The sequence below is a fragment of the Myotis myotis genome, unplaced genomic scaffold (genome assembly GCF_014108235.1).
Source record: "Myotis myotis isolate mMyoMyo1 unplaced genomic scaffold, mMyoMyo1.p scaffold_m19_p_20, whole genome shotgun sequence".
Classification (NCBI taxonomy): domain Eukaryota; kingdom Metazoa; phylum Chordata; class Mammalia; order Chiroptera; family Vespertilionidae; genus Myotis; species Myotis myotis.
Window position 1 is genome coordinate 12,562,164 of NW_023416325.1, and position 24,051 is coordinate 12,586,214.

Here is a 24,051-nt window from a genome sequence, read left to right on the forward strand (position 1 = left end):
CTGGCTCTTCTGCCAGTCTTGTTCCACTGTGCCCAACCCGATGACCATCCCAGACTTGTGCCATCAGCACTTGCTGGGAGCCCCCTGTCTGACCCTCCTCCTGTAGGTGGGACCCCTGGGAGCTATGTTGTCCCTGGTCAGGCACTTGGGGGTGGTTGTGGATCCCAGAAGAGCAGAGCAAACCAGAGCTATTACAGCAACTGAAAGCTCGTTGCTTCCAGCCCTGTTCTAGGCACTTGAAATTAATGTATTTTTACCTTCTGCCAGACTAGGGCAGAAGAAAGCAGTGGACAGAAGCAAAGGAGGTGTTCCAAGCCTGGCCAGCAGGAAGGTTTGGCATCTGCCCCCAACCCTGGCCCTGTCCAGAAATGCCAGTGTCATGTCCAGTAGCAAGGAGTCCCCCAGGCTTGGTCAGGCCTCTTGGGGAGGGGGGGCGGTTGATAGGGAAAACCTGAAGACATGGGCTCAGGGTGGCCACGGCAGAGCCAGTGAGTGGGACTTCCCAGGAGGCTGCAACATCTGGTGGCCTGAGCTCCCAACAATGGGATGAGCTGCCGCAGGATGGGCCCCACAGTACAAAGGACCTCAGCAGCCTGCCATGGCCTGTGCAGCAGGGACCAAAAACAGCTCCTGAGAGAGTCTGTCATTCTGGTTCTTGCACTGCTGCTCCTGGCTGCTGGGGCCAGCCAATGCTGGCCACAGGGTATTTGGCCAAGAGCAGTCTGCATCCCACACAAACCCATAGCTCTCCAACTCTTTCAGGTCTCAGCTGGGGTTCTGAAGCCAGCTGCACAGACAGCTTTTGCAAACAGCCAGGGTGGGCAGCTTGAGGGCAAGCCCTGGAGAGCCAGGCTGCTGCTACCTGACCAATGCCAAGAGCAGGGTGCAAAGTCCACTGCCAGAGGTCAGGAGAGAGAAGCTGGCCCCCATTGCAGCCAACCTCACTGTGCCCACTACCCTTTCCTAAGGGCTGCCTTGAGTCTTGGCCACACCCACCCACAGCCTCAATTTCAGGCCACTCTCTAAGCTTTCCCCTCCACAACTTAGAGCCTGCTCAAACTACTCAGCCTCCACCTGCCCACGGCCCCAGCTGCTGCACTCAGGTGGCCACGTCCCTCCAGCCTGCTTGCCCCCCTGGCACCCAAGCTCCAGGTGGTAACCACAGACAAGCTCAGCCACTTGTATGAACTCTCTCCTCCCCTAAAACTGGTGAGGTACCTGACAGACTTCCCAAAGAGCAGGAATAGATGGGAGCAGGGAGCATCCTCGCCTCCAGATCATGCTCCAGAGACACCTGGGAGAGTGGGCCCAGGGGATCCCATGGCTCCTGGAGAACTCTCACTGCTCTGAAGACTTAGGAGGTCACCAAGGTCCTGTCTAGCTCGGACCTTCTGTGACAAAGACGCAGGTGAAGCTGACCTTGGGGGCATCGTGTCTCTATCAGCAGCCCTTCTGGCTTGGGCCTCACAGTGTGCCTGTGGGGTTGGTGATGCACGGACACATAGGTGCTGAGGTGTGAGATGACAGTCCTGGGGTGGCTGATCACGAGAGTGGGACATGGTCAAGAGAGTGAACTTGAGATGTTGCCAAGGCCAAGAGGAAGTGGTGGGGGAGTGGACACAACCAGGTTCTGGCTGGCATTGCTGGGCAGTGATTGGCGCAGTGCTATATAGACACCCAGATGATTGGCCTCTGCCCATTGCTGTCCCCATACCCCCCACCCGTGCTGATTTCCTGTGGGGCCTGAGGGTGTCCAAGGCACATGATCAAGGCTTCTATGCATCCACAGAAGGCTCAGAGCACAACTAAGTGCTTGCCCTGTGACTGGAGCAAAGGTTGGCACACTGAACCTAAAATAAGCCTTTTATTCCATTAAAAACCACTGTCCCTGCATTTAAAACTGTACCCATAACTTACAATCTAAATAAAAAGCTTATCAATATAAATAAGGAGAAGGAGGTCATTTCTGAAGATATCCAACTCTGAAAAAGAAAAAAAAATATATCAAACAATTATTATGTCTCCCCCAAAGTAAATAATACATTGCTGGGCCTTCCTCCGACATGCCAGGTTGCTGCTTCTGAGTAGCCCCCACCACTCACTGGCCCCGCCCTCCTGACTGTACCCCTTACCCAGGTCCAGGCTGCTATCTGCTCGAGAACCCCAGAAGGCCTTATGGACCCGCAGCACCTTCTTACTTGCAGATCTTACCCAGTGGCTTGTCCAGCCTCAGCCCCATGGCGACCCTCCCCTTGCCTGGAGTGTCTCGCTGCCACCCCCAGCACACTACTACTCACCTTTCCTAGCTGAGCCACCTTGCACCCTGTCTTTGTGGAAAGACATATCACTGAGCAGACTGCAGGAGAGGGACTGCCTCAATGCCAGCCTCACTGCCCGGGAGCCCCACCTGTAACCTTTGACTGGATCATCTGCTCCTAGTTCCCAGCTTATCATGGACGGGGGAACAGGGGGATTCTGGACCGGCATGAGGACCCACTCCTATGTCAGAGCCTTGACAGGCTCATCTGCCACAACAGTAGCCCCAGCTCAGGCTCAGGGAGATGCAGGACTAGGTGTGGGCATCCACTGGATGGGGGACCCTGTGCTGAGAAGTGGTCACTAGACACAGAGCAGCCCCTGACCTGGTCAGCTGTGGCCTTTCCCGAGGAGCCCGTCAGTTACAGCCACATGCTGGTGCAGGCCCTCGTACAGCCACCATTTCATAATTCTCAGCTGACTGGCTGACAGCAGCTTTGCTGACAACAGCTTTGCTTTCTCAGAGCCTGAATAGAGGCCCTTGTGGGCTCCAGCCCAGGGCCTGAAGCCAGGCTGAAGGGGCAACAAGGCTCCAGGTGGCCTGTGTCCCTGGCTGTTGCCCAACCCACAGTATGGTTGGGAAGAGGGCAAATGCTGGCTGTTTCTGAAGGGGCCTCAGGAACTTAATGCAATTTGCTCCCCAAAATGCCCCATTGTGGGCACGGCCCCCAGCACAGAGACAGACATTCTTGGGAAAAATGTGTTGGCCCCAGTTCTCCTCAGGAGCCCCACTATGGTCTGAAACCCAAGTAGAAGGAGGAAGAGAGCAGGGAAACCACAGCAGGAGTCAGGCGGGGCCGTTAGCAGCTCTGGTTTTGTGGCAGAGCTCCCACCCTGCCCCCGCACTCACCCTCAGGACAGGAGGGAAACAAGCGCGTCCAAAAACTTGCTTCGATCCTCCGCTTTCAGTTCAATTACTGCAGTAATGAAAGAAAAACATCTTGTGAGAAGGGAGGAGTAGGGACGGGAGGGAGACGTGAGAAAAACAAGCCACAGCACATTAACTTCTTTCCAACCACCCAGGGCTGGAACCCTCCAGTACATTCCAAAATGGACTTGGCTCCCTGATGGCCTGGAATATTCTGGACTAAGAAGTTATACTTCCCCATCCCACTGTATTTAATCCTCAGAAACCTCCAGCTGCCCTTTTGGTGAGGACCCTCCAGGCAGCCAGGGGAACAGCACTGACAGGCAACAGAGGTGACACATGGATGACTTTTAACACCATAGTCCTGGGCACAGATAGGCCTTCCACCCTGCTGGACAGAGTGCTGCCCCACAGTGGGTTGTGAGAGGCCCTGAAGCCAGCCTTCCGTCCTGCTCTGGCCAGTCCCTCAGCTTAAGTGTCCTCTCTTGTAGAAGGGGGACACAATGCGAATTGACTTTACTTCTGGAGGGCATCAGGCTCAGACAAACACATGGGCCCTCATTAGAGGGCAAACTGGCCTGGCCTGGTCTTGCAGCTGTCTGTGCCATGAGTCACAGCTCCAGGAGCCTCAAGCTCAGCCTACCCAGGCATACTGGCCAGGGCTGCCCATGATCTCCATCCACAGGGGAAGCCAAGCAGCTCCTGGCCCACAAACCCTCTCCAGGTATAGCTAGGGCATCCTGCAGGTCAGCCAGCATCAATCTCTCCCACCTCTCAGACACGAAACAGCAATTGGGGGGCTGCTGCTGGAGGTGAACCCACCCAACTGAGCCACAGCCTGAGGGCCCAGTATGAAGAAGCCGCTCTAGACACTGAGGCAACTGGAATGAAGACTGGGTCTCTGATCATAGTGATCATCGTCATTAAGAAATCAGGTGGTGAGCCCTGGTGGGTTTGGCTCAGTGAATAGAGTGTTGGCCTGTGGACTGAAGGGTCCTGGTTTGATTCCGGTCAATAGCATATGCCTGGGTTGCAGGCTCGATCCCCAGTAGGGGACATGCAGGAGGCAGCCAATCAATGATTCTCTCTCATCACTGATGTTTCTATCTCTCTCTCCCTCTCCCTACTTCTCTGATCAATAAAAATATATTTTAAAAATAAATGAAAAAGAGATGGGTATTAAGGGCTGAAGTATATCCTTCCAGATTCATATGTTGAAGGCCTAACCCCCAGCACCTGAGAATGCGACTACATATTTGGAGATGGGGCTTTTAAAAAGGTGATTAAACAAGGCAGTTATAGTGGGTCCTAATGCAGTCTGACTGGTGTTCCTATAAGAGATTTGGACAGGGACACGGAGGGAGAAGATGGCAATCTACAAGCCAAGGAGAGGGGCCTCAAAAGAAACTGACTCTGTAGATGCCTTGATCTTAGATGTCTAGTCTTCGTAAAGGTTGAGAAATACATTTATGTTGTTTAAACCCCCCCAGGCTATGGTACTTTGTTATGGCAGCCTGGGCAGACTAATACAGGGGTGAAATGTCAACGCATCTGTTTTAAAATCTGTCAGCAAGAATAAAAAGCAAATATGGCCAAATGTAAGCCATGTTCTATGCTGGTGTCTAGAGAAGTTTCAGGGTAGTGCAGGGACCACTGGCTGGCATACAGGTATGATTCTCCTAAAGCCACCACTTGGGCAGGGCTCTTCCATTCTCTGGGCTCGTGCAACACATGGGTGGGGCCAGTACCTGAGCTATCATGCAAACCACATGGAAACCTCAGGTGGGCCCCTCACAACACAGACAAGAGCTGCTGGCCTGCACAATGGTGGAAGTGGTGCCCTCGAGTCACCACAAGCCTGGCTGGTTCTTTTTCTTGACATACAATATTAAATTAGTTTCAGATGTACAACCCAGTGATTAGGCATTTATATAACTTATGAAGTGATTCCCCCCAATAAATCTAGTACCCATCTGGCACAATACATAGTTATTATTAATACCATTGACTATTTTCTTTATGCTATACTTACATCCCCAGGACTACTTTATAACAACCAATTTTTGATTCTTAATCCCTTTACCTTTTTCACCCAGCCCCCAAACTGTTCCTCATACCCTCTGGCAACTTTTAAAATGTTCTCTGTATCTATGAGTGTTTATGCTGTTTCTTTTGTTCTTTAGATTTTGCATATACATGAAATCATATGGTATTTGTCTTTCTTTGTCAGACTTATTTCACTCAGCACAATACCATCTAAGTCCTGATTTTTAACTGCCACAGGTGGGTGTGGGACCAGCCGTTCTGTCTCCACCCCCTTCTACCAGTCTCCACGTGGCTGCTTCTTCATATCTTTAGATATAGGACTTCTGTTCAGCGAGACTTCAGGCAGTTCTCCATGATGGTTGCTCTGTAGTTTAGTTGGAATTTTGACGTGGTCATGGGAGGGGTACCTACTTCGCCATCTTGGGGATTGAGAGCTTAGGCTCTGGTGTTTAGACCATGATGGGTGAGGCTGGGCCCTGGAGGCTCTGGTGAGTGGCCAGTCCTCTAGGCTCGTTGGTGAAGTGATCTCAAGGGCCAGGCCTATGGGTTTCTAGGCAGCACCTGTTTCTTCTCCTGGGAGCCTGTCGGTCTGAAGCATTCCAGAGCTCCCTGAGCTGCCTAGAGAAGCCAGGCTCAGGACTGGTTCCAGCAGGATGAGAGGGCTGCTGGCAAGGTATCTCAGGTGATGCCAGCTTCCCTGGTTCCAAGGCCAGTGCTGACCTTGAATGGGCCCCAATACATTGGACTCTTACCTGAGAAGTCAAAATAGTTGTGCAGTGTCCGGGAGTTGGTGCCCTCCGCTGCCTTCTCAAATGCCCGCCCAAAAAAGCTGCAGACACATAACAGGCACATTGGGAGCCCTGCCACAGTGACGGACCCTTCCCATGTCTCTGGACACATACTAGATTCAGCCCAAACTCTTTCCCAGCTGCCAGTTCCTCCCATCAGGACTCATGTCCCTTCCTGGGCCACTGCCCTCTGAGGCCTCACCACCACTCACTGGGCTGGCAACAGCTCTCATTGCTGCTTCCCATCTGTACCCCACTGAGCCCTTCTCAGCCCTCAGGGAGTGAATGTCCATTTGTAACCCCCAGGGCTTCATGCTCAGGGCTCTGACCGCAGCCTCCTTCATGCCTGTCATTGTGCTGGCAGCTGGAGCAGGTGAGAGGCAGAGGCTCAGTGAAAACTGCTGGGACAGGGGTCTCAAATGAGACCAGGTTACACACAGTAGGATAGGACTGGGAGGAGGCTGCAGAGCTGGGTTCTGGCATGCGGCCGGAACTTGGCCAACAAGGGCAGGAGGCAGGAGTACCAAGCTGCTGAGAGCACAGGGCAGCAGAGAGATAGCGTAGAACATGGGCCCACCCCCTGGGGGCTCAGGGCTGGGGCAGCTAAGGGCTGGCAGCAGACGAGTTGTGGGGAAGGGGCTCTTGGGCCCACCACAGAGTGGAGGCAAAAGGAAGGACATGTGCTTCAAACTTCCATGGCAACTCTCACAAGGGACTGTGCACACTCAGAGCTAGCACTAAGCATGGTTACACATATGACGTACAATGACAAAGTGACTGGAGGAAGAATGAAGGTGACTGTGATGACACCATGAGGGAGTGCTTGTTGGTCGCCTGGAACCCAGGCACGAGCCCTGGCCAGCTACAACCTGTGTGATCATGAATTGGAGACCCATGGAGAAGCTTTGGAGAGCAGCTTATCCACTTAGAAGCACTTCTCTAAAAAAGTTCATTGTCTCACCCAATTTCCTACTAAATGGCCTTTGCAAACACAGGAGGTTCAAGCTCACAACAGTGGAGCTATGATTGATCTGTCCTCTATGGCAGAGGCCAACAAAGGCTAGTTGGGAAAAATGAGGGGCACAAAATATTGGTTGGTCCTTGGCCACCCAAGCTGCCCTACCAGGAAGCTGGGTGGCAGCTTCCTGCTACCTGCTGTCACTCAGCATCCATCCAAGGTCGCCTTATGGTATTTGTTGGGGAGCACTTAACCCAGGGCACTGATTGCCCTTAGGAGGCAAAAGTTCTCCAGTTTGCACAGCATGGAGGGGCAGCAGGGAGAGCCAGGGAGCCCTTGGCCTTGCCTGCTGGCCAACACCTGGTCTGGAAGGAGTGGCCAGGAGGAGACCTAACACTGATGCAAGAGAAGGGCAAGAACACAGTGCAGAAGATGCAGGGAAGGGCCAGAAATACATTTAGATGTGAGGAAAGCTTTGCAGAAGTGCAAGAAGATGAGCCTGGCTCAAACCCACTAGTTATTAGTAACAACAAAGAGTTGGCCTCAACTGGTGTGGCTCAGTTGGTTGGGTATCATCCCATGCACTGAAAGGTTGCAGGGTGTGTGCAGGAGGCAGCAATCGATGTTTCTCTCTCTCTCTCCCCCTCTCCCTTCCTCTCTCTCTAAAAGTCAATAAAAAATATATTAAAAAAAATAATAACAACAGAGTTGGAAACAGCATGAATGTCCAACAGGAGAGGGGGTAACCTGCCACCTGTGGATTGAAGCCCTCAAAGCTTTGCCTCATCGAAGATAAGGGTCTTCCTGGTGTGGCTTTGAGGACAAACCTCATCCAACTCCAAAGGGCTCACGAGCTAATGACACCCCTGCACCCTCCCAAACCCCGCAAGCTCCCATGACATGTAGAACAAGACTCACTTCTTTCTGTCCGAGCTGTCGGTCTCTGGAGGGATGCCCACCACAGTCACTGTGCCTTGTTCCACATTCAGTGGGGCAGCCATCACTAAGGGCAGCAGCTTGCAGCGCCGGTTCTTCGTCTGTGGAGGCAAAACATCCCCAGTCACGGTGTTGAAGGATGAGTGCCGCAGTCCGTGCCCAGGACCTGACAGAGCCACTGCAACTCCCCAGAAGCCTTCAGGGGCTCCATTTCACCAGAAGAGACGCTCACACATCCATCGCTGCTTCAGCTTCCTTCTGTGCTGATGGTCAAGGCCCCACTACCCCTTAGCTGTTTCCTCCCTCACCTCCTTTAGGTCCTGACACAGTTACCACCTCCTCCAGGAAGCCCTCCCCAATCAAGCCCCCTCCCTCCTACTGCTTCATCTTCCCCACAGTGTGTGCCACCACCTGACACTGCATGTACTTATTCGTCTGTCTCTCTCGCTAGCATGTGTGCTTCCTCCACACCGAGACTCGAGTGTTTCCTTCGCTGCTATGTCCATGACACCCACGTCCCACAACCAAGGTGACAACTGTCCTGGTCTGTCCAGACGTGAGGGCCGTTCTGGGACTTGAACCTATGGATGGCCACCCTATGACATCAGAGCCCAGCAGGCAGTGGATGCTTAATAAACATCTGAAAAATGAATGGACCTCACCCATTCTACAGAGAGGGAAACTGAGGCTCAGGTCGAATAATAGACCTCACATCACACAACTGGTAAATGAAGAGGCTGAGATTTAAACACAGCCTAGAGAACTTCAGAATTTGTCCCTAGTATACCTTTTGTTATTACTTGACTGTTTTCAAGTAATTTTATTCGTCAGTTGACTGATATGAGGTCATCTCAACCGTCTATTCAACATTTGTCTAAAGTAGCCCCCAGTGTAAACCCTCATCCTGGAAGAAGAGTGATTGCTGAAATGTGAGGGATAATCTTTTCCTTGAACACACCTGGGAAAGTGCTCACATTATCAGGGTAGGGTCCCTGTTCCAATGCCAGCTGAATTATGGGGGGGGGGGGGGGGGGGTCCCAGGCCAAGGCTAAGAAGGGTGTCAGGTCATAGGGAAGACAGAACCACACACAGCAATGGGAAAGTAAGCCCAGAAAACAAACTTGTGCTGGGAAGCAAGTTTGCTCCAACCAACTTCATCTTTCCCTGATCTGCAACAGCAGAACACAAATCCTAGTCCCACATGCTCCCTGAGGCCCTCCCCATTTGTCTGAGTGACCAGAATGGCCAGCAACAAAATCAGAGCTTATGGGAACTGGGAGGTTCCTGGGGGTCAGCTGAGGAAAACACAGCTCAGAAAAAGGGAAGGGTTTGCCCAGACCCTGTAGCTGGTGAATAGCCACAGGCACCCAAGGCCAGCTTCTAGTGCCCATCTGAGCGCTGCTCCAACAAGTCTGCCCTCTGGCACCCACCCACCCTACTCCTCACCGAACACACGAAAGACTTGAGCAGGTGTCTGCTGAGCAGACTCAGGGAGGCTGGCTTGGAGAACAGCGCGACGTCTGGAGTGCCCTGCAGGGAGAAGACAGTCAGAGGGGACCACCAGCAGATGTGGCTGGTGCCCGTCCGTATCCGAGGCAGCCTGACCTCCATGAGGGAGCAGTAGAGGAAAGGTCCCTGCGAGATGACGAGGTTGGTGCAAAGGCAGCTGGCAATGGTCTGCTGCGTAGCTAGCAGCTGCTTCTTGGCAAGCTCCAGGCCGTGGTATAGCTTGTCCAGGTTACCCCTGTAACACGGCAGACACATGGCTTCAGCACAGAGTCAAACAGAATGCTTGGTTCCTGGGTCAGGAGAGAAGGTAGGGATGACCGTTGATTTCTCGCCCTCCTGAGTTTCCTTTCACGGGAAAGGAAGGAGTAAACACTGTATAAGCCCATAGTGATGGACAGGAGAGGTGGGAAGGGGTGCTGGCATCAGAAGGCAGGAAACTAAAAGCCAATAGCGGGAGAAGGCCCTGCCCAGTGGGCCTTGGAAGGCGCCTGGAGGGCTCTGATCAGAGAGCCCTGGGCAAGGGCTACAGGAAGGACCTGACAAATGGGTTTTTACCTTTTGCCACAAAAAGGAAGGTTCCCCTCTGAGTACATCAAAATGAACCCTCGTGGAGAAGTGAGGTCCTCAAGCAAAGCCTCTGCACCCAGACGTTAAGGTTCCCCAAGTGTCACACTGACTCCCACCCCTCAAGATGAAGCGATGCCTTCTGGCTAGCAGGCTGTGCCCAAAACCCAGGGCTCAACAGGCCCCCCCCCCCCCCTTGAATGTGAAGAACCATCAGACATTGAGAAAGACCTGGGGCCTGAAAAAACGACCCAAGAGGAAAATGAGATAATTTGGAGAAAAAAAGAAAATGAACTCTAATGTCTTCAGAGAGATTTGGGCAACTAGTATATTCATAAACCAAGAACTGCATGCTATAAAAAAGGAACAATTTAATACTAGGAAGTGTTTGTGGAAAGTAAAATAATAGCAAAAAATAAAAAATTCTCTTTCCAAGACAAGAGGATAAAAAAAAAAGCTTCCTTAACATCAATAACAAAACAAAGACATGGAAATATAAGACAAAAATAAGAGCTAGAGCATTATTCTAGGAAGTCTGGAAAGAAAATAAAAAACATTGACATATATGTGTTGGGGGATAGTAAAGAAATAGCACATACTCTCAACAATTAAAAAAAAAAAAAGAAATAGCACAAAAGCATTCTCAAGCTTAAAGACACAGAACCTCGGATTGAAAGGGCTCACTGAGAACCCAATATAATACATGAAACAAGATCCACCCTAGACACATCACTAGGAAATTCTGGAACACTGAGAATAAAAGACCCTGTAAGCTTCTTCAGATGAGCTGGGAACACATTTATAAAAAAAAAAAAAAAACCAAAATGGCTGAGACTTAACTAGCACCACTGGCTATGGCTACTGGAAGACGGGAGCAATGGAATCCACCTTCAACAAGAACTACCTTTTACCTAGAATTCTATACGAGACAAACCAGCAGTCAGAAGAGGGTAGAAAGAGATATGGTCAGAAGTGCAACTCAGAACATTTACACTCCTCAAGCGCTCTTTCTTTAAAAGTTATTCGAGATTGTGCTCTAGCAAAACGGAGTAAAAAAAAAAAAAAAAAAAAACAGACAAAAGATGAGGATGCCGAGAAATGTTGGCTCCAAACCAGGGGCGCAGTTAAGGGCCATCCACGATGGCCGCAGACAACAGGCGTCGGGAGCTGCAGGTCCAGGCTGGAGTGAAAAGACAGAACCCAGGCTCTCACGGACAAAGGGGACTTGGGGAAAACCTGCTGAAAGGAGAGCCAAGAAGAAACTGGATGTGATAAAAGGCAAATCAGAGCTCCAGGAAAAACAAAGCGCTAGGGCAGAACATAATGTGACCACTGCTCATTACCGACTCTGAAGTATTTTACTAGCGCAGTGAAGTAACGCTGTTCATTGATTTCCATCTTTCAGAATCAACCTATGGCCAAAAACGAGATGACTCACATTCTCTTCTCTCACTCAAGATTAAGTGTTCTCAACCTTGAAAACGTAAAAGCCTAGATTGATTGGGGGGGAGGGGAAGGTGAAAAGTAGGAATGCTGATATCCTTTTCTTACAAAGAAGGGAGACAGGAGACACTGGTGATAGAACAAGATGTAAGTATGTTGAAGTCACAAAGGAGCTAAAAATAGTGGCAGACTGTAACAACAGGAGGGGAAGGAGCACAAAGGTGAGAAAAATGCTCTTTTGTCATAGCAGGAAGTCAGCAGACAATGTCTAACACTGACCCATCAATCCTGGGATGAGGGCAGTGTATGACCCAACAAGTCCATTCCTAGGCATATACGCAAGAGAAACGAAACCATAAGTACACACAACTTATATGTGATTCTAATTTGCATGTCAGCAGTTTCTGCAGGCCAAAGTCACATCCACACCCCGGGGGTCCCTGAGACCTGCCTCCCTGGGCAGTGTGAGGTTGAGGGCAGGAGACGGCCTGAGGGGCTAGAGGCCACAGCCATGTCCACTACCTGGAGAGACTGTCCAGAGCCTGGATGAAGTTATCTGTCCCCGAGCTGTCCTTCTCGGGGCTCTCCATCAGTGACATGGTAGCAAAGACCACGTCACTGGCCAGGAACTTATGCTTGAAGCCAAAATGAATGCTGAAAGTCTGCACACGCATGTCCTTCATCCTGCAACAGGACGCAACATGGCTGTCACCGCAGGGGCACATGGGAGTATCAAGTTGTGGGTGAGCTCTTACCACTAGGCAGGACAGCAAAATGTGCTGCTGTTCCCCCCTCTCCAGCCCCCAGCAGCAGTATGGCTCTTTTGGTCAGAGAATGAAGGGGGTTAGAAGGCCTGATACAGAGCCCTGTAACCTGGGCACTGAACGCCTGGTCCAAAGCTGCTCAGCTGGTTGGGAGCAGAATAACTAGCTGTCAGGCCAGGTTGTGCATGGTCCTCTCCCACGTCCCAGGACGCCAGGAGGGCAGTGCTGGAGAGCGGCAGTGGTTGGTAGAACTCGCCTGAGTCTGGACCCAGTGGGCTCTTCCCCGACATTCCCTGTGTCCAGAGAGGGACACACTGGGTCGACCTCAGCCCTGGGATTTAAGGATTCTGGACCTTTGGGGCACTTCACAAAGCCCCTATCTGTAACCCAGAGAGAACTGAAAACTTCAGGAAAGGCTCGGCAGGTCATGCCCATTTGTGCATTCCTGTTTTTTTACATTATTTTAGGAAATGTGGTTAAAACTGAAACCTTCACAAAGCTTAGTACAGAAAAACATGTGTTTACCCAAATTTATTCGCAGATTCTTCAATTAGCTCCCGCAAATTCTCCTTCAAAGAGATGTCCATAGACTGAAACTTCTGCTTCACCTGCTTCAGGGGGAGACTGGAAAGGTGGCAAGCACTAGTCATACACAACCTGACTTCAAATAGAGAACGCTGATGCTAAACACCAAAGGTGGGGTGTTGGGGAGAACCCCGCAAGGGCCCCAGTGTTTGTAAACAAGGGATATCTCAGCCTGGGCCTTCAGATGATATTCTGGGAACTCAGAGTGAGGAATTTATGGCAGAAATAGACAGAGCTAAATATTACAACCACGTCAGTCACAATGAAGGGGAGGGGCTTTTCTCTTAGGGGACTTCAGGTCAAGGGGTCACTCACCCCATGTCCGCAAGGAACTCCTGGAGCCGCTTCTGCCCGTGCACAGACCAGAGCTTGAACCTGGCTGCAGTGTAGCACGTGTTGTACAGGCTGTCATGGAGGGACCAGTGCTGGTAGAGCACCAGGCGGAGGCTGGGCCTGCAGTCAAGGAGGCTACACCGTAACCTGGGGCCCCCCAACCCTGTGAGGGCCCCCTTTTGATGCTCCAGTAGATGGCCTGCTCCATTCACCAGGTACTCAGTTAACACCTGAGTACACTGGAGCCCTTTGTCCTTCTTGCTTAATTTAACCCATATACAGAGTTTGTGAGATTGTGGGTGTACACCATTACCTCTGTGTGACAGACAGGGAAACTTAAGGGGTTCTGAGAGCTTTACTGTGGTTAGAGAGAACCTTGTGACTCCCTGCATCCTTCACCTGACCCTGCCCTCCACCCCACCCACCCTCCTGCCGCCTGGACTCCCTCAGCAAAGGCCCCATCCTCACCTCTCTTCCTGAATACGTCCCTCACTGCTCATGGGGTCAATAGTGAGGCTGTGTGCAAGGGTATTCCCAACTCCAAGGCCTCTCCTCTCACTGGAGGGTCTCAGGCAGGATGCCAGGGTGGCCCTGTCTGCATCGAAGTCACACAACTCCTGCCAACATACCTGCCTCCCCCAGGCCAGCCTCTGAGCAGGTGGCAGGCCGTGTTCTCTTTGCTGCCCCTCCAGAGGGCTAAGCTCCATAGCCACCGACCTCTCTGCCCACACCCCAGCAAGCCCTGGTCCTGAATGTCACATGTCTGGACTCAATTCCCAGTGGGTTCCTGCACACTGTGGCCCTTCTCCCAGGAATTCGGCCGCCCCGCACCCAGCACCTCTACATGGCCTGTCCAAGTCCATGTTTTTACTCATTCCCAGCCAACTCGGCACTGGGAAAGGAAGGCACTGTCCTTGCCATTATTCTGCCACCTAAGCAGCTACCCCATCATGCCTCACACTCACTGCTGTGGCCTGACCCAAGCCACCATCCTGTCTCCTTTCCTCCAATCAGCAGTTCAGGAACCTTTTACACACTAAAAAGTGAACTCAGTTACTGCCCTGGGCTCACAGGGCCACTTACTCCATCAAACCCCCAAAAGATCTCATGAAATGCCAACTATGTAATCACATGCTGGTTCACTTTTTTCCTGACTTGACAGGAGTCTGCAAATGTCACTAAACTGCCTCCACCACACAGGCAGTCCCTCAAGCCCTTAACCTGCATACACTTAGCACCAGGCCTACAATGAGCTCTAAATACACACGGGATGCTTCTTAAAACAGCTGTGGTGCCTAGGAGCCAAAGCCACACAGACAAGGTGAGGCAGAACCTGCGTCCCTAGTACCTGGTGCCTTGCCCAGCCCAGGGACACAGGGGACCCCTCTTCTCAAAGCCTCTTATCTGATGCCCAGCCTGGGGACATGGCAGCCACAGCTGCACAACCTGAAGGGCTGTGGCCAGCAAGCACGCCAAACACAGAGGACATGGGCTAGGGTCTGCAGAGGTGACAATACACAACAGAACAAAGTATCTGAGGGCAGGCGCTGCCTGCACCCCGAAGGCCTGAGCCACAAGGATATTCGTACTCGAAGGAGATGCGCATGCAGTCCACAGAGAGGGCATTCTCCTCGTCCTCGTCCCGGTGGTTGTGCCGGGACACGTGGCGCTGCAGGATGCCAACGTCGGTCACGTACTTCATCCTGGGAAGGAAGCACTGCTGGCCTGGGTGGGCTCCCTCCTCTCCTCACGTGCAGCCTGCCACGGCTTCCCCCTCCCTCAGGGCTTCCCCTCACAGGCTCAAAGGCCAGCCCACCACCTCTGCCTAGAAAGCAATCATGGCAAAGGGGGTGGCAGGCCTGGGTGCTGGGGGAGCTGAGCAGAGCTGGCGGGGGGAGCTCAGGCCCCCACCTCCCCTGCACTCTCCTCTGGGCATCAGCTGCCCTGCCATTACTTATTTGAGGCCTTCTGAGAGTGGGCTGCAGCCCTGCCTGCCAGCCACAGTCAAGTGGACAGACCCCACAGGTGACAGTGATCCGCAGCAGGGGGTGTGGACCAGGCACAGGAAGTGCTTCCGAGCACAGGAGAGACCGGAGTCCAGGTCCACCTAAAGGGGCCACTGAACAGGACAGTAATAGTGTGGCCTCACCTAAGGGGAAGCCACAGGCCAGGGATGGCGCCTAGCACTGCATACACCCCATGCTAACCTAACAGGGAAGAGGGAGTGAGGACCAGCAGGGCAGCAGGCTGGGCCCAGATAACAGATCCAGGAAGTGCCCCCGGGCCTGTGAAACTCAGGACCCTCCCACTCCCTCGGCCACACTGCAGACTTAGAAAGGTAGGGGAGGCAGAAAATAGGGGCACGGGGACCTTTGCAAACTGTACAAGGAGGCTGTGCCTGGGGCAGTGCCAGGTGACAGACTCGGGTCCCCTGGGAAAGGGTTAACGTCTTAGGGCCAAGGTCCCTTTGATTCCCTTGGAGTCCCCACCTGCCGGCTACCAGAGTAGGGATGAGAGAGGGCACAGCACCCTGCCCCTCCTTGGCACCTGCATTCGGTGGCCTTTCAGCTTGTCTGTCCGATTCCAATGGCAAGCACCAAAGTCTGCCCACTGAGGGGCAAAAAAGGATTCATTCCATGCCAGGCCTCCCTGCAACCCTCACCCACCCTCCCTGGCAGGACTCCTGGGGCCCTCACCTCCGTCTCCTGCCCTGTGTCCGCTGTGCATGGGCCACACCTTTATAGCACAGGGCGAAACAGCACCCAGCTCGGGGAGACGGCTCCCTCCTCTCCCCTCTGGCTCCACCTGCTGGGGTCCCCGAGAGTGGACAAAACGTCCACGTAAGGCCACATGCTACTCTGACAGAGTTCCTGTCCTAAGCCCTTCCTCGGTGACAAGGACTCAGGCCCAATGCCGGCCCCTCCTCAGTGGGGCTCTACAGTGATGCAAACTCAGAGCCTGCAGCTGGGCCGTGTACATCCTCCCAGCACAGGCTGACCTTGAACAGCCCGAGGGAGTACATCCTTACTGAGTGATCCTGTCTTGTACCCACTGGTCAGTTAGTCCCACGATGGCCCACCTGGAAAAAGAGGAGAGGGCAATGAGGCCTTGCACAGGGCGGGGCAGGCAGGAGCGTCCTGCCATCATGGCCAGACCCAGGCCCACCCTCAGACAGCTAGCCCCTCTTCGGGGTGGAGAGGTGATGGGGGAGACTCAGGGCTCCTGGTTCAGCGCTACCACTGCAGGAACTTTTGATACACAAGGAGGGAGATCAAGAACAAGGGCGCAGGGCACCACTCTCTGTATCCTGGCTCGCCCGCCACTCTCCGCCCTCGTCCTGCCAGTGCAGGACTGCAGCAGACACCATGCTCAGGCACTGGTGCCTCACTTTACCTCTGAGCCCCTCACATTACCCCTCTCTGAGATATGCCCTTGTCACGTCCACAGCTCCCTGTCCTTCCCGTGTAAAATGACGGGGCATAAAGTAACAGCATTTAGGCTCCGTAGTAACCTTTCAAGGTTCCTTCTCCAAGCTTATCTTTTGTGGATGGGATCATGGAGATCTGGGCTAGACTGACCTCCATGGGGTCTCAGCCGGCCCACAGCAGGAGGGACCAAGACCCGAGGTGTGTGCTGTCTGCTGGTCCCGGGCAGTGTCTTCAAGACACCCCTCCAGGGCCACAGCTGAAAACAGCTGGCACTGGGCACAAAGTGAGACAAGAGAGGCCCTGGGGGTGGAAGACGGGCCACTGGAGCACCCACATCTCTCAGTGCAGCATGCGCCCACCTCACCGGGACCTCTTCAGAGAATGCCACCTGGGGTGTCATCCCTGGGACCAACCCCACCCACCTCCTTCTGACTTTTCCACCCCAGTGTACCAAGAGTTCCTGCTTAAAGCAAACGCAGAGGGGTCACATGCCAGGGTTGCAAAGATGCCTAGCAGGGCTGCCTTGTTCAAATCTCACGCTCCTTCTGTAAGGCTCAGCGGTAGATTAGGAAGGGAGGAGCTGTACACAAGCCCCACCGTCCGACCTCTGCACTGGCCATGCTCCCTCCACACCTGAGAGTTCACGTGCTTCCCTGACAGCCTCACAGTTAGAAAGAAAGCCAGGGCCATGCACGTTCCCAGAAAGGGGTCTGCATCCAATGCTCCCAGTGGGAACAAGGGAGGTGCACATGGTGACATCTTCCTCCAGACCCTGCCCTCACTGGGCGGACAGAGCTGCTAGAAGGAAGCCACGAATGGGAGTGGCCTTGACTAGAGGCTACATACCACAGCATGTCATTCATATCCTTGGACATCATCCACGCCAGGTCGAACATCACCATGGCCGACTGAAAGAAAGAGGAGGAAAGCCCGAGTCCAGAGGCAGCCATGCTCATGGGAGGGGCACACACTGGGCCAGGCCACAGCTAGTCCAGACCTGAACTGCTCAGGGCCCAGCTGAACTCCTGCAGCGAGTCTGCCCGACCAGAGTGCGTGAGTGGATTGGGTACCAAGGGTAATCCTAACAACTGCCTCTGAAATGATTGTTCTCTTCCTTTAGTGGAGGATTTAAGGCTCAGAGACTGTACCACCTCCCCAAGCTCACACAGTAGGAAATTATGGAGCTCAGATTCAGACCAGAGTTTTGTGGCTCTACGCTCATTCCTCCTCATGTTCCAGGAAAATGACCCCCGAGTCAGAACTTTGTGGTGAATTCCACCTATCCATACTCACTGACGTCCCATGGTATTCATACTGCTCATAGTCAAAGAGGATGTCTCTTCTGTAACAAAATAAAGTGTGACATAAAACGAGAGTCTTCAGCAGGAAACAGCAAACATTTGGGGAAGGTGCTAAAATGTTACAGTTCTCAAAGAAATGCAGATAAGGGCATGGTAGTCTCTGTTTTCACTTATTGACCCTTTCTCGGAGTGTATAGGCAGGAGGCTGGGAAGGGAGTGATAGAAATACAAACCGCTGTGGCAATGGGAGATGTACAACGGAACGGTCCCAGAACCCCACGTCTGAGAAATTATCCCAAGACAATTCAAAGGAACAAGCAAGACCAAACTTGCTATGTGCACAAGGTTGTTCACTGCAGCCTGACTTGTCATGGCGACACTGAAGTAAGATACAGTTCAAAAAGGAGCAGAATGGCCAATTAAGTACATAGTACTTCTATTTCTATGATAAGTTTTACACGATTGGAATCTAAATCAATTGTAAAAGTCTGTAAGTAAAAGTATCTCCATCTGGAAAACAATAAAAACAAAAGAACCAGAGGCCGTCATGCTTGGTGATGTATCTGGGAGACCGTTGGGCCTGCTCCTGTCACTCCTGGGACCAGGACTACAAAAAGGACCCCAAGTTCTCCAATGCAGGGACCACATGCTCACTCGAGGAGCCAAAGGCCCAGAGGCTCTAAACTAAACAAATTATCCTCAAAGGGAGAAAACTGCATGCGGCTCCCAGGGAAAAACACAGACGCCACAGACCCAAAGGCAGAGCAAGGTGCTGCTTGCAGTGCACACTCACCTCCGGGCCTCCCACTCTCTTCGCTCTCTCCTTTTCATGGTTTCTGCTACTATCTCCTGATACAGGGACAGAGAAGACAAAAGTAAGCAAATGAGCCAGGAATTTATCGCCACAGCCCGAGAACGTTCTGATTTGACAGAAGCCATTGGACTCAGATCCAAAATAGGGGTCACTGCTGTGCCCTGAGCACAGTCTGCTCCCGCAGAAGGGAAGCGACGAGGCGAGGGATGGCCGGGACTCCTCTGACCCATCAGCCCTGAAGACACTAGGACAAGAGTGCTGCTTCCACAATGCCTGCTCAGGGTACGCTCTGTCTACCTCCGTTTTCCAACACCCCCACCACCAGGTCATCGGGGATAACCCACCGCTGCCTCATACTGGCTTCCCCACCAGATTAATAAGAGTTAATGTTTCTTACATCCTATTATGCATCACCTACTATTCTAAATAATCTTTTTTAATCAACATTTGAGGGAATGTGGTTTGTTTTTTTTCATTCTAGAGAGGAAATGAGAGGGAGAGAAAGAAACATTGATGTGAGAGAGAAACATTGATCGGTTACCTCCTGTACATGCCCACACCGGCTACCTCCCAGCTATGTCTGGGTCCAGCAGGCTCCAGACTCACCTCTGACCCCCTGGAGTGACAGGTTCCCTAAGGCTGGTGAGAGGCCCAAACCCACCTCTTCTAACCGTGTGCGCTTCTCAGAAGGCTCTGACCCGTCATCCTTTTGATCTTCCGAATGTTCTTCCTCCTCCTCTTCATCCCTAAAGATATCATCGTAGGCGGGAACTTCAAGGTCATCGTCTTGTTTAATGAGTAGTTTGATCTAAGATTAAAACAAAGAACAATCAAGTCTCTCCTCTCTCTTGACAGAAAACTATCCACCACATGTTTGTGTCTTGAAGAATCTTATTTCCTAATTGGTTGACTCATAACTTTTCTGCACACACAAATAGCCACGTGATTGAGAATTCCAAACTTCTCAGGCATTTTAAAATTTCCATTTCCATTGAGTGAGGTGCTAGGGTTATACCACACTGTCTGCAGAAATTACAAGAAAACTTGAAAACTATCTACAGTCACTAAGTCTTGGAAAAAGCTCCCTCTTAGGCCACACACCAAGCCAACAAAACAAACTCTCCACAACTTGGCCTTTGACAGAGGACACGAAGATGTGCAACCCCAAAGGGAGGAAAAGTCCTGTCCGTAAAAGCAGTTCCAGGCCGGCGGATTTCACGTGAGAATTCCGGGCCGACTTTGCTAACGTGGGTGGGAATGGATCACCTCAGAGAAAGGTTAGGTGGCTGCTCTGCACCAGGCTCCGTGTTCTGCTCAGGAGCTCAAAAAGTAAACGCAGCAGAGCCATTTTAAGTTAACAGTGGCCTTTTGCACCGCCGCCTTGCTGGTCCTCATGCCACCCCTTGGATGGGCAGGGCAGATACCTCTGAGGCCCCTTGATAGTTAATGAGGCTAGGCCTGAGCTCCGAGGGTTCTGGTCCCTACACCTTTCAGGTCATGCACATCCCACAAATGCATGCCAGGCAACTGCAAGGGTTAGGTGTCATGTTTCTCATCAAAGATGGACAAAACCAGGTTCTTGTCTTGCTAAGGACACCAGGTGCTATGCTGTCCTTGGCATAACAGACAGCTAGAGGAGAGAATGCAGGAGATGCATGGGCCCAAAGGCCTAGTTACCTGGGTATCATTGTACACATTCACGACACTGACTGGCCTATGGGTGTCACACACAAAAAATATGGCGTCATCATCAGGCTGAAGGATATCCAATAGGTCTATGTTAGCTCCACAGTTTATGAGGATAAAATAACGGAACTGAAAAAAGAAGAGACATTGTGAAGTAAATACATCGACAGGGCACACTAGGCCAGTGGTCGGCAAACTGCGGCTCGTGAGCCACATGCGGCTCTGGGGCCCCTTGAGTGTGGCCACGAAGTTTCAATCGCACCGTACGTGTGCGCCCACACGTGGTATTTTGGAGAAGAGCCACACTCAAGGGGCCGCAGTTTGCCGACCACTGCACTAGGCCTCTGAGTCCTTCCGCTGAGATACATTAAATCCCTAATAGGCCCTGACAATAAGGGGCTCCAAATCAGCCCACAGCTGGCCTGTGCTAAGTGCCTTCATACACTCCATGTACTATTTCACTTCCATAACAACACTGTGAGGTAGGCCCTGAGGCTGAATCTGCTTCACTGTGGAGCCTGCAGCGGCTCAGCCTGCTTGAGTCTCACACATGGAGTCACGTTGTTGATGAGGGCCCTGGCTGGTTTGGCTCAGTGGAGAGAGCATCAGCTGGTAGGCTGAAGGGTGCCGGGTTCGATTCTGGTCAAGGGCACGTACCTCGGTTGCAGGCTCCATCCCCAGCCCTGGTCATGTGGTGGTAACCCAGGGTGCATGTGGGAGGTAACCAATCGATGTATCTCTCTCACATCAGTATTGCTTTTTTTTTTTTTTTAATATATTTTTATTGATTTCAGAGGGGAAGGGAGAGGGAGAGAGAGAGAAACATCAATGATGAGAGAGAATCATTGATCGGCTGCCTCCTACACGCCCCCAACTGGGCATGTGCCCTCGACCAGAATCGAACCTGGGATCCTTCAGTCCACAGTCCGACACTCTATCCACTGAGCCGAACCAGCTAGGGCTCACATCAATGTTTTTATCTGTCTCTCCCCCTCTCTTCCACTCTCTCTAAAAGCCAATGGAAAAATATCCTTGGGTGAGGATTAACAAAACAACAAAACAAAACAAAAGAGAAGCTGATGAAGAGCAGACCAAGACTTTAAAGGCGTAACTGGCCAAAACCGGTTTGGCTCAGTGGATAGAGCGTCGGCCTGTGGACTGAAAGGTCCCAGGTTCGATTCCGGTCAAGGGCATGTACCTGGGTTGCGGGCATATCCCCAGTGGGAGATGTGCAGGAGGCAGCTGATCGATGTTTCTGACTCTCTATCTCTCTCCCTTCCTCTCTGTAAAAAATCAATAAAATATATTTAAAGGCGTAACTGGGCCTCTTCAGACCTCAGTCACTCTACTCTGCTTATCTGCCTTTCCATGCTAATAGCATTCTACAGGTTAAAAATTTTAGCAAGTCTTGGGTAGTCCATACTTAACGGACACCTAAATACTAAGTTTTCATTACATCCCGTCACTATAGAAAATCCTTTCCTTATAAATATAGAACTGGCAGCGGTCCGTCCCATCATGACAAGAGCCTCAGGTGAGAATTTACCGCTGCCAGACTGTCCTATATATGGCCCCAGACTCCAGGGACCCTCTTCCCTACTCCAGCCCCTCACAGTGGGGTCTCAGCTACCCCAACTCTCATTATAGCCCCATGCAAAGGTGGGAGGAATCCTGACTTCCACTGTTTAAATTATGTTCCCGGATCCCAAATTGGAAACTGGGACACATTTTCTTGGAGAGATAATGGGAATAGTAGTCTAATCTAAAATAATTTTAACTAGGCCATATCTAAAACAAACCGCTAAACTCCAAGCACCTTACAATGAAATGTCTGCAACACAAATTCAAAGTTAGAAGCTGCCCATATTTGAGGGTATGTCACCCAGATGTAATGCTTGTTTTTCTCTTTCATAGTGTGCAACCTATTTGATACTTAAATAAGACATTACAATTGAGTAAAAAAAAGCCTAAGTACTCCAAAATACATCTCGCATACCTGTTCTTTATGTTCAAGAAATGCAGTTTCAAGTTCTTGCCACCCAGAAACGGGAACCAGTGTATATTGCACGTGGTCACACTGGAACAGGGCCTAGAGAGAGATTATTTTCAAAGCCTATCATATCTGGAATGTCTTTAATTTACCTTGAAATGCACTTAAAATAAAATAAGATGGGTTGAGAGGCAAATGACATGTGATAAAATAAGGTTAGAAAAAATATTAATACAATTCACCATAGCTAAGATTTGGAAACAGCCTAAGTGTCCATCAGCAGATGAGTGGATTAAAAAACTATGGTACATCTACACAATGGAATACTGTGCTGCGGTAAAAAAGAAGGAACTCTTGCCATTTGCAACAGCATGAATGGAACTGGAGAGCATTATGCTAAGTGAAATAAGCCGGTCAGAGAAAGGTAAATACCACATGATCGCACTCATTTGTGGAATATAAAGATCAACATAGACTGATGAACAGGGACAGATCCAAAGACAGAGAAACAGCGATCAGACTATCAACCCCCAGAGGGAAAGTAGGGGAGGGTGGGGGTAAGGAGAAGAGATCAACCAAAGGACTTGTATGCGTGCATATAAGCCAAACCAATGGACACGGACAACAGGGGGATGGGAGCATGAGTGGGGGGGGGGGGGGCGGGGGAGGTTGGGGGTTAATGGGGGAATGAGGACACATTTGTAATACCTTAACCAACAAAGAAATTTTTTTAAAAAAAGAAAAAAATATTAATGGGAAAAACTAGGGGATGGGAATGTGAGCGTGCACTACACGATTCTGTAAACTTTGCCGAATTTTTGAAAATTACCAAAGGAAAACATTGGGAGGAAAGCTGTTCTGACTTATAGTTCTTCTGAAAAGTAGTTCCTGAACCAAGGGCCTGACCAAAGCTCATGTAAACATCCACTGTACGGTACAAAAAAACCGAAGCAATGATCATCCATAATAGACTAAGGAATCCTGTATTTCCAGCATCATTTATGGCATCACTATGTCCTCAATTGTCAGATTTCTCTGTCTCAAACCCCACGTCCGAAAAGCCACTACAGGTCTACAGGTCTCTCTAATGCAACCACATTTTGCCTAGGTTATTGCAAACATAGTAACTGGTCTCCCTGACTTTTGCCTGAACCTTCTCTAACCCACCCAATACCATCCTGCCAGGGAAGCAACTTCCAGAGGCCTCCTCCCAGCTTCCAGTTGTTGCTGCAGCCCCCACCCCAACCTGAGCTCTCACCTGGGAAGGGGTTCCTTACCCTGCTCCTCGCCGCCCGCCCTGCTCCTACCCCACCAAGTTCCTTCCGGACGCTACGCCCCCACCTCCCGCCCCGGCCCCACCCTCCCGGGGTCCGCAGTCGCACCTGAAGGATCTTGCACGCGCACAGGGCGTCCACGTCCGAAGCCACAAAGAGAAGGACCCTCTATCGGGGGAAGAGAAAGAGAGAGCTGAGCGCAGCGCCCCTAACCCGGGCCCCTCCCGTCCTCCCACGGCCGCTCCCCTTCATCCCTTCCTCGCGAGAAGGCCTCAGGGTCCAAGGAATGGGGAGGGGGGGGGTCACCTGGTTCTGGACCACCTCGTAGAACTCTTTGCGGAAATCGGACACGAACATGACCACGGTAGCCGGACACCCAGGGCTCGCGCAGAGACACTCGGAGCCCCGACTGTGATCAAGGCTCCCGCCAAATCGGGGGTTTTCCAAT

At 51.6% G+C, this 24,051-nt stretch overlaps 1 protein-coding gene across 1 annotated transcript; it reads right to left on the reverse strand.

The window, feature by feature from the left end:
- Nucleotides 1-1,851: 1,851 nt before the first annotated feature.
- On the reverse strand, nucleotides 1,852-24,030 carry CDC45 (cell division cycle 45). The gene is made up of 19 exons (XM_036354126.1): nucleotides 23,910-24,030; nucleotides 23,712-23,771; nucleotides 22,336-22,428; nucleotides 20,331-20,468; nucleotides 19,315-19,461; nucleotides 18,633-18,688; nucleotides 17,832-17,880; nucleotides 17,385-17,446; nucleotides 16,139-16,189; nucleotides 14,694-14,813; nucleotides 13,093-13,224; nucleotides 12,718-12,816; nucleotides 11,951-12,112; nucleotides 9,518-9,656; nucleotides 9,359-9,442; nucleotides 7,895-8,013; nucleotides 5,983-6,059; nucleotides 3,167-3,233; nucleotides 1,852-1,982 (listed from the first exon to the last, which is right to left on the reverse strand). The coding sequence occupies exons 1-18, from the start codon at nucleotides 23,958-23,960 to the stop codon at nucleotides 3,169-3,171; spliced, it is 1,704 nt and encodes a 567-aa protein (XP_036210019.1). The 5' UTR covers nucleotides 23,961-24,030; the 3' UTR covers nucleotides 1,852-1,982; nucleotides 3,167-3,168.
- Nucleotides 24,031-24,051: the final 21 nt, after the last annotated feature.

Bases quoted from the DNA above. Each gene is read 5' to 3' on its own strand.
- CDC45 (XM_036354126.1), bottom strand. From the start codon at position 23,960: ATGTTCGTGTCCGATTTCCGCAAAGAGTTCTACGAGGTGGTCCAGAAC. The intron at 17,881-18,632 runs GTGAGTGTGCAC...ATTTTGTTACAG, and splicing joins AGAGAGTGGGAGGCCCGGAG to AAGAGACATCCTCTTTGACT. The intron at 16,190-17,384 runs GTATGTAGCCTC...CTCTTTTTCCAG, and splicing joins GATATGAATGACATGCTGTG to GTGGGCCATCGTGGGACTAA.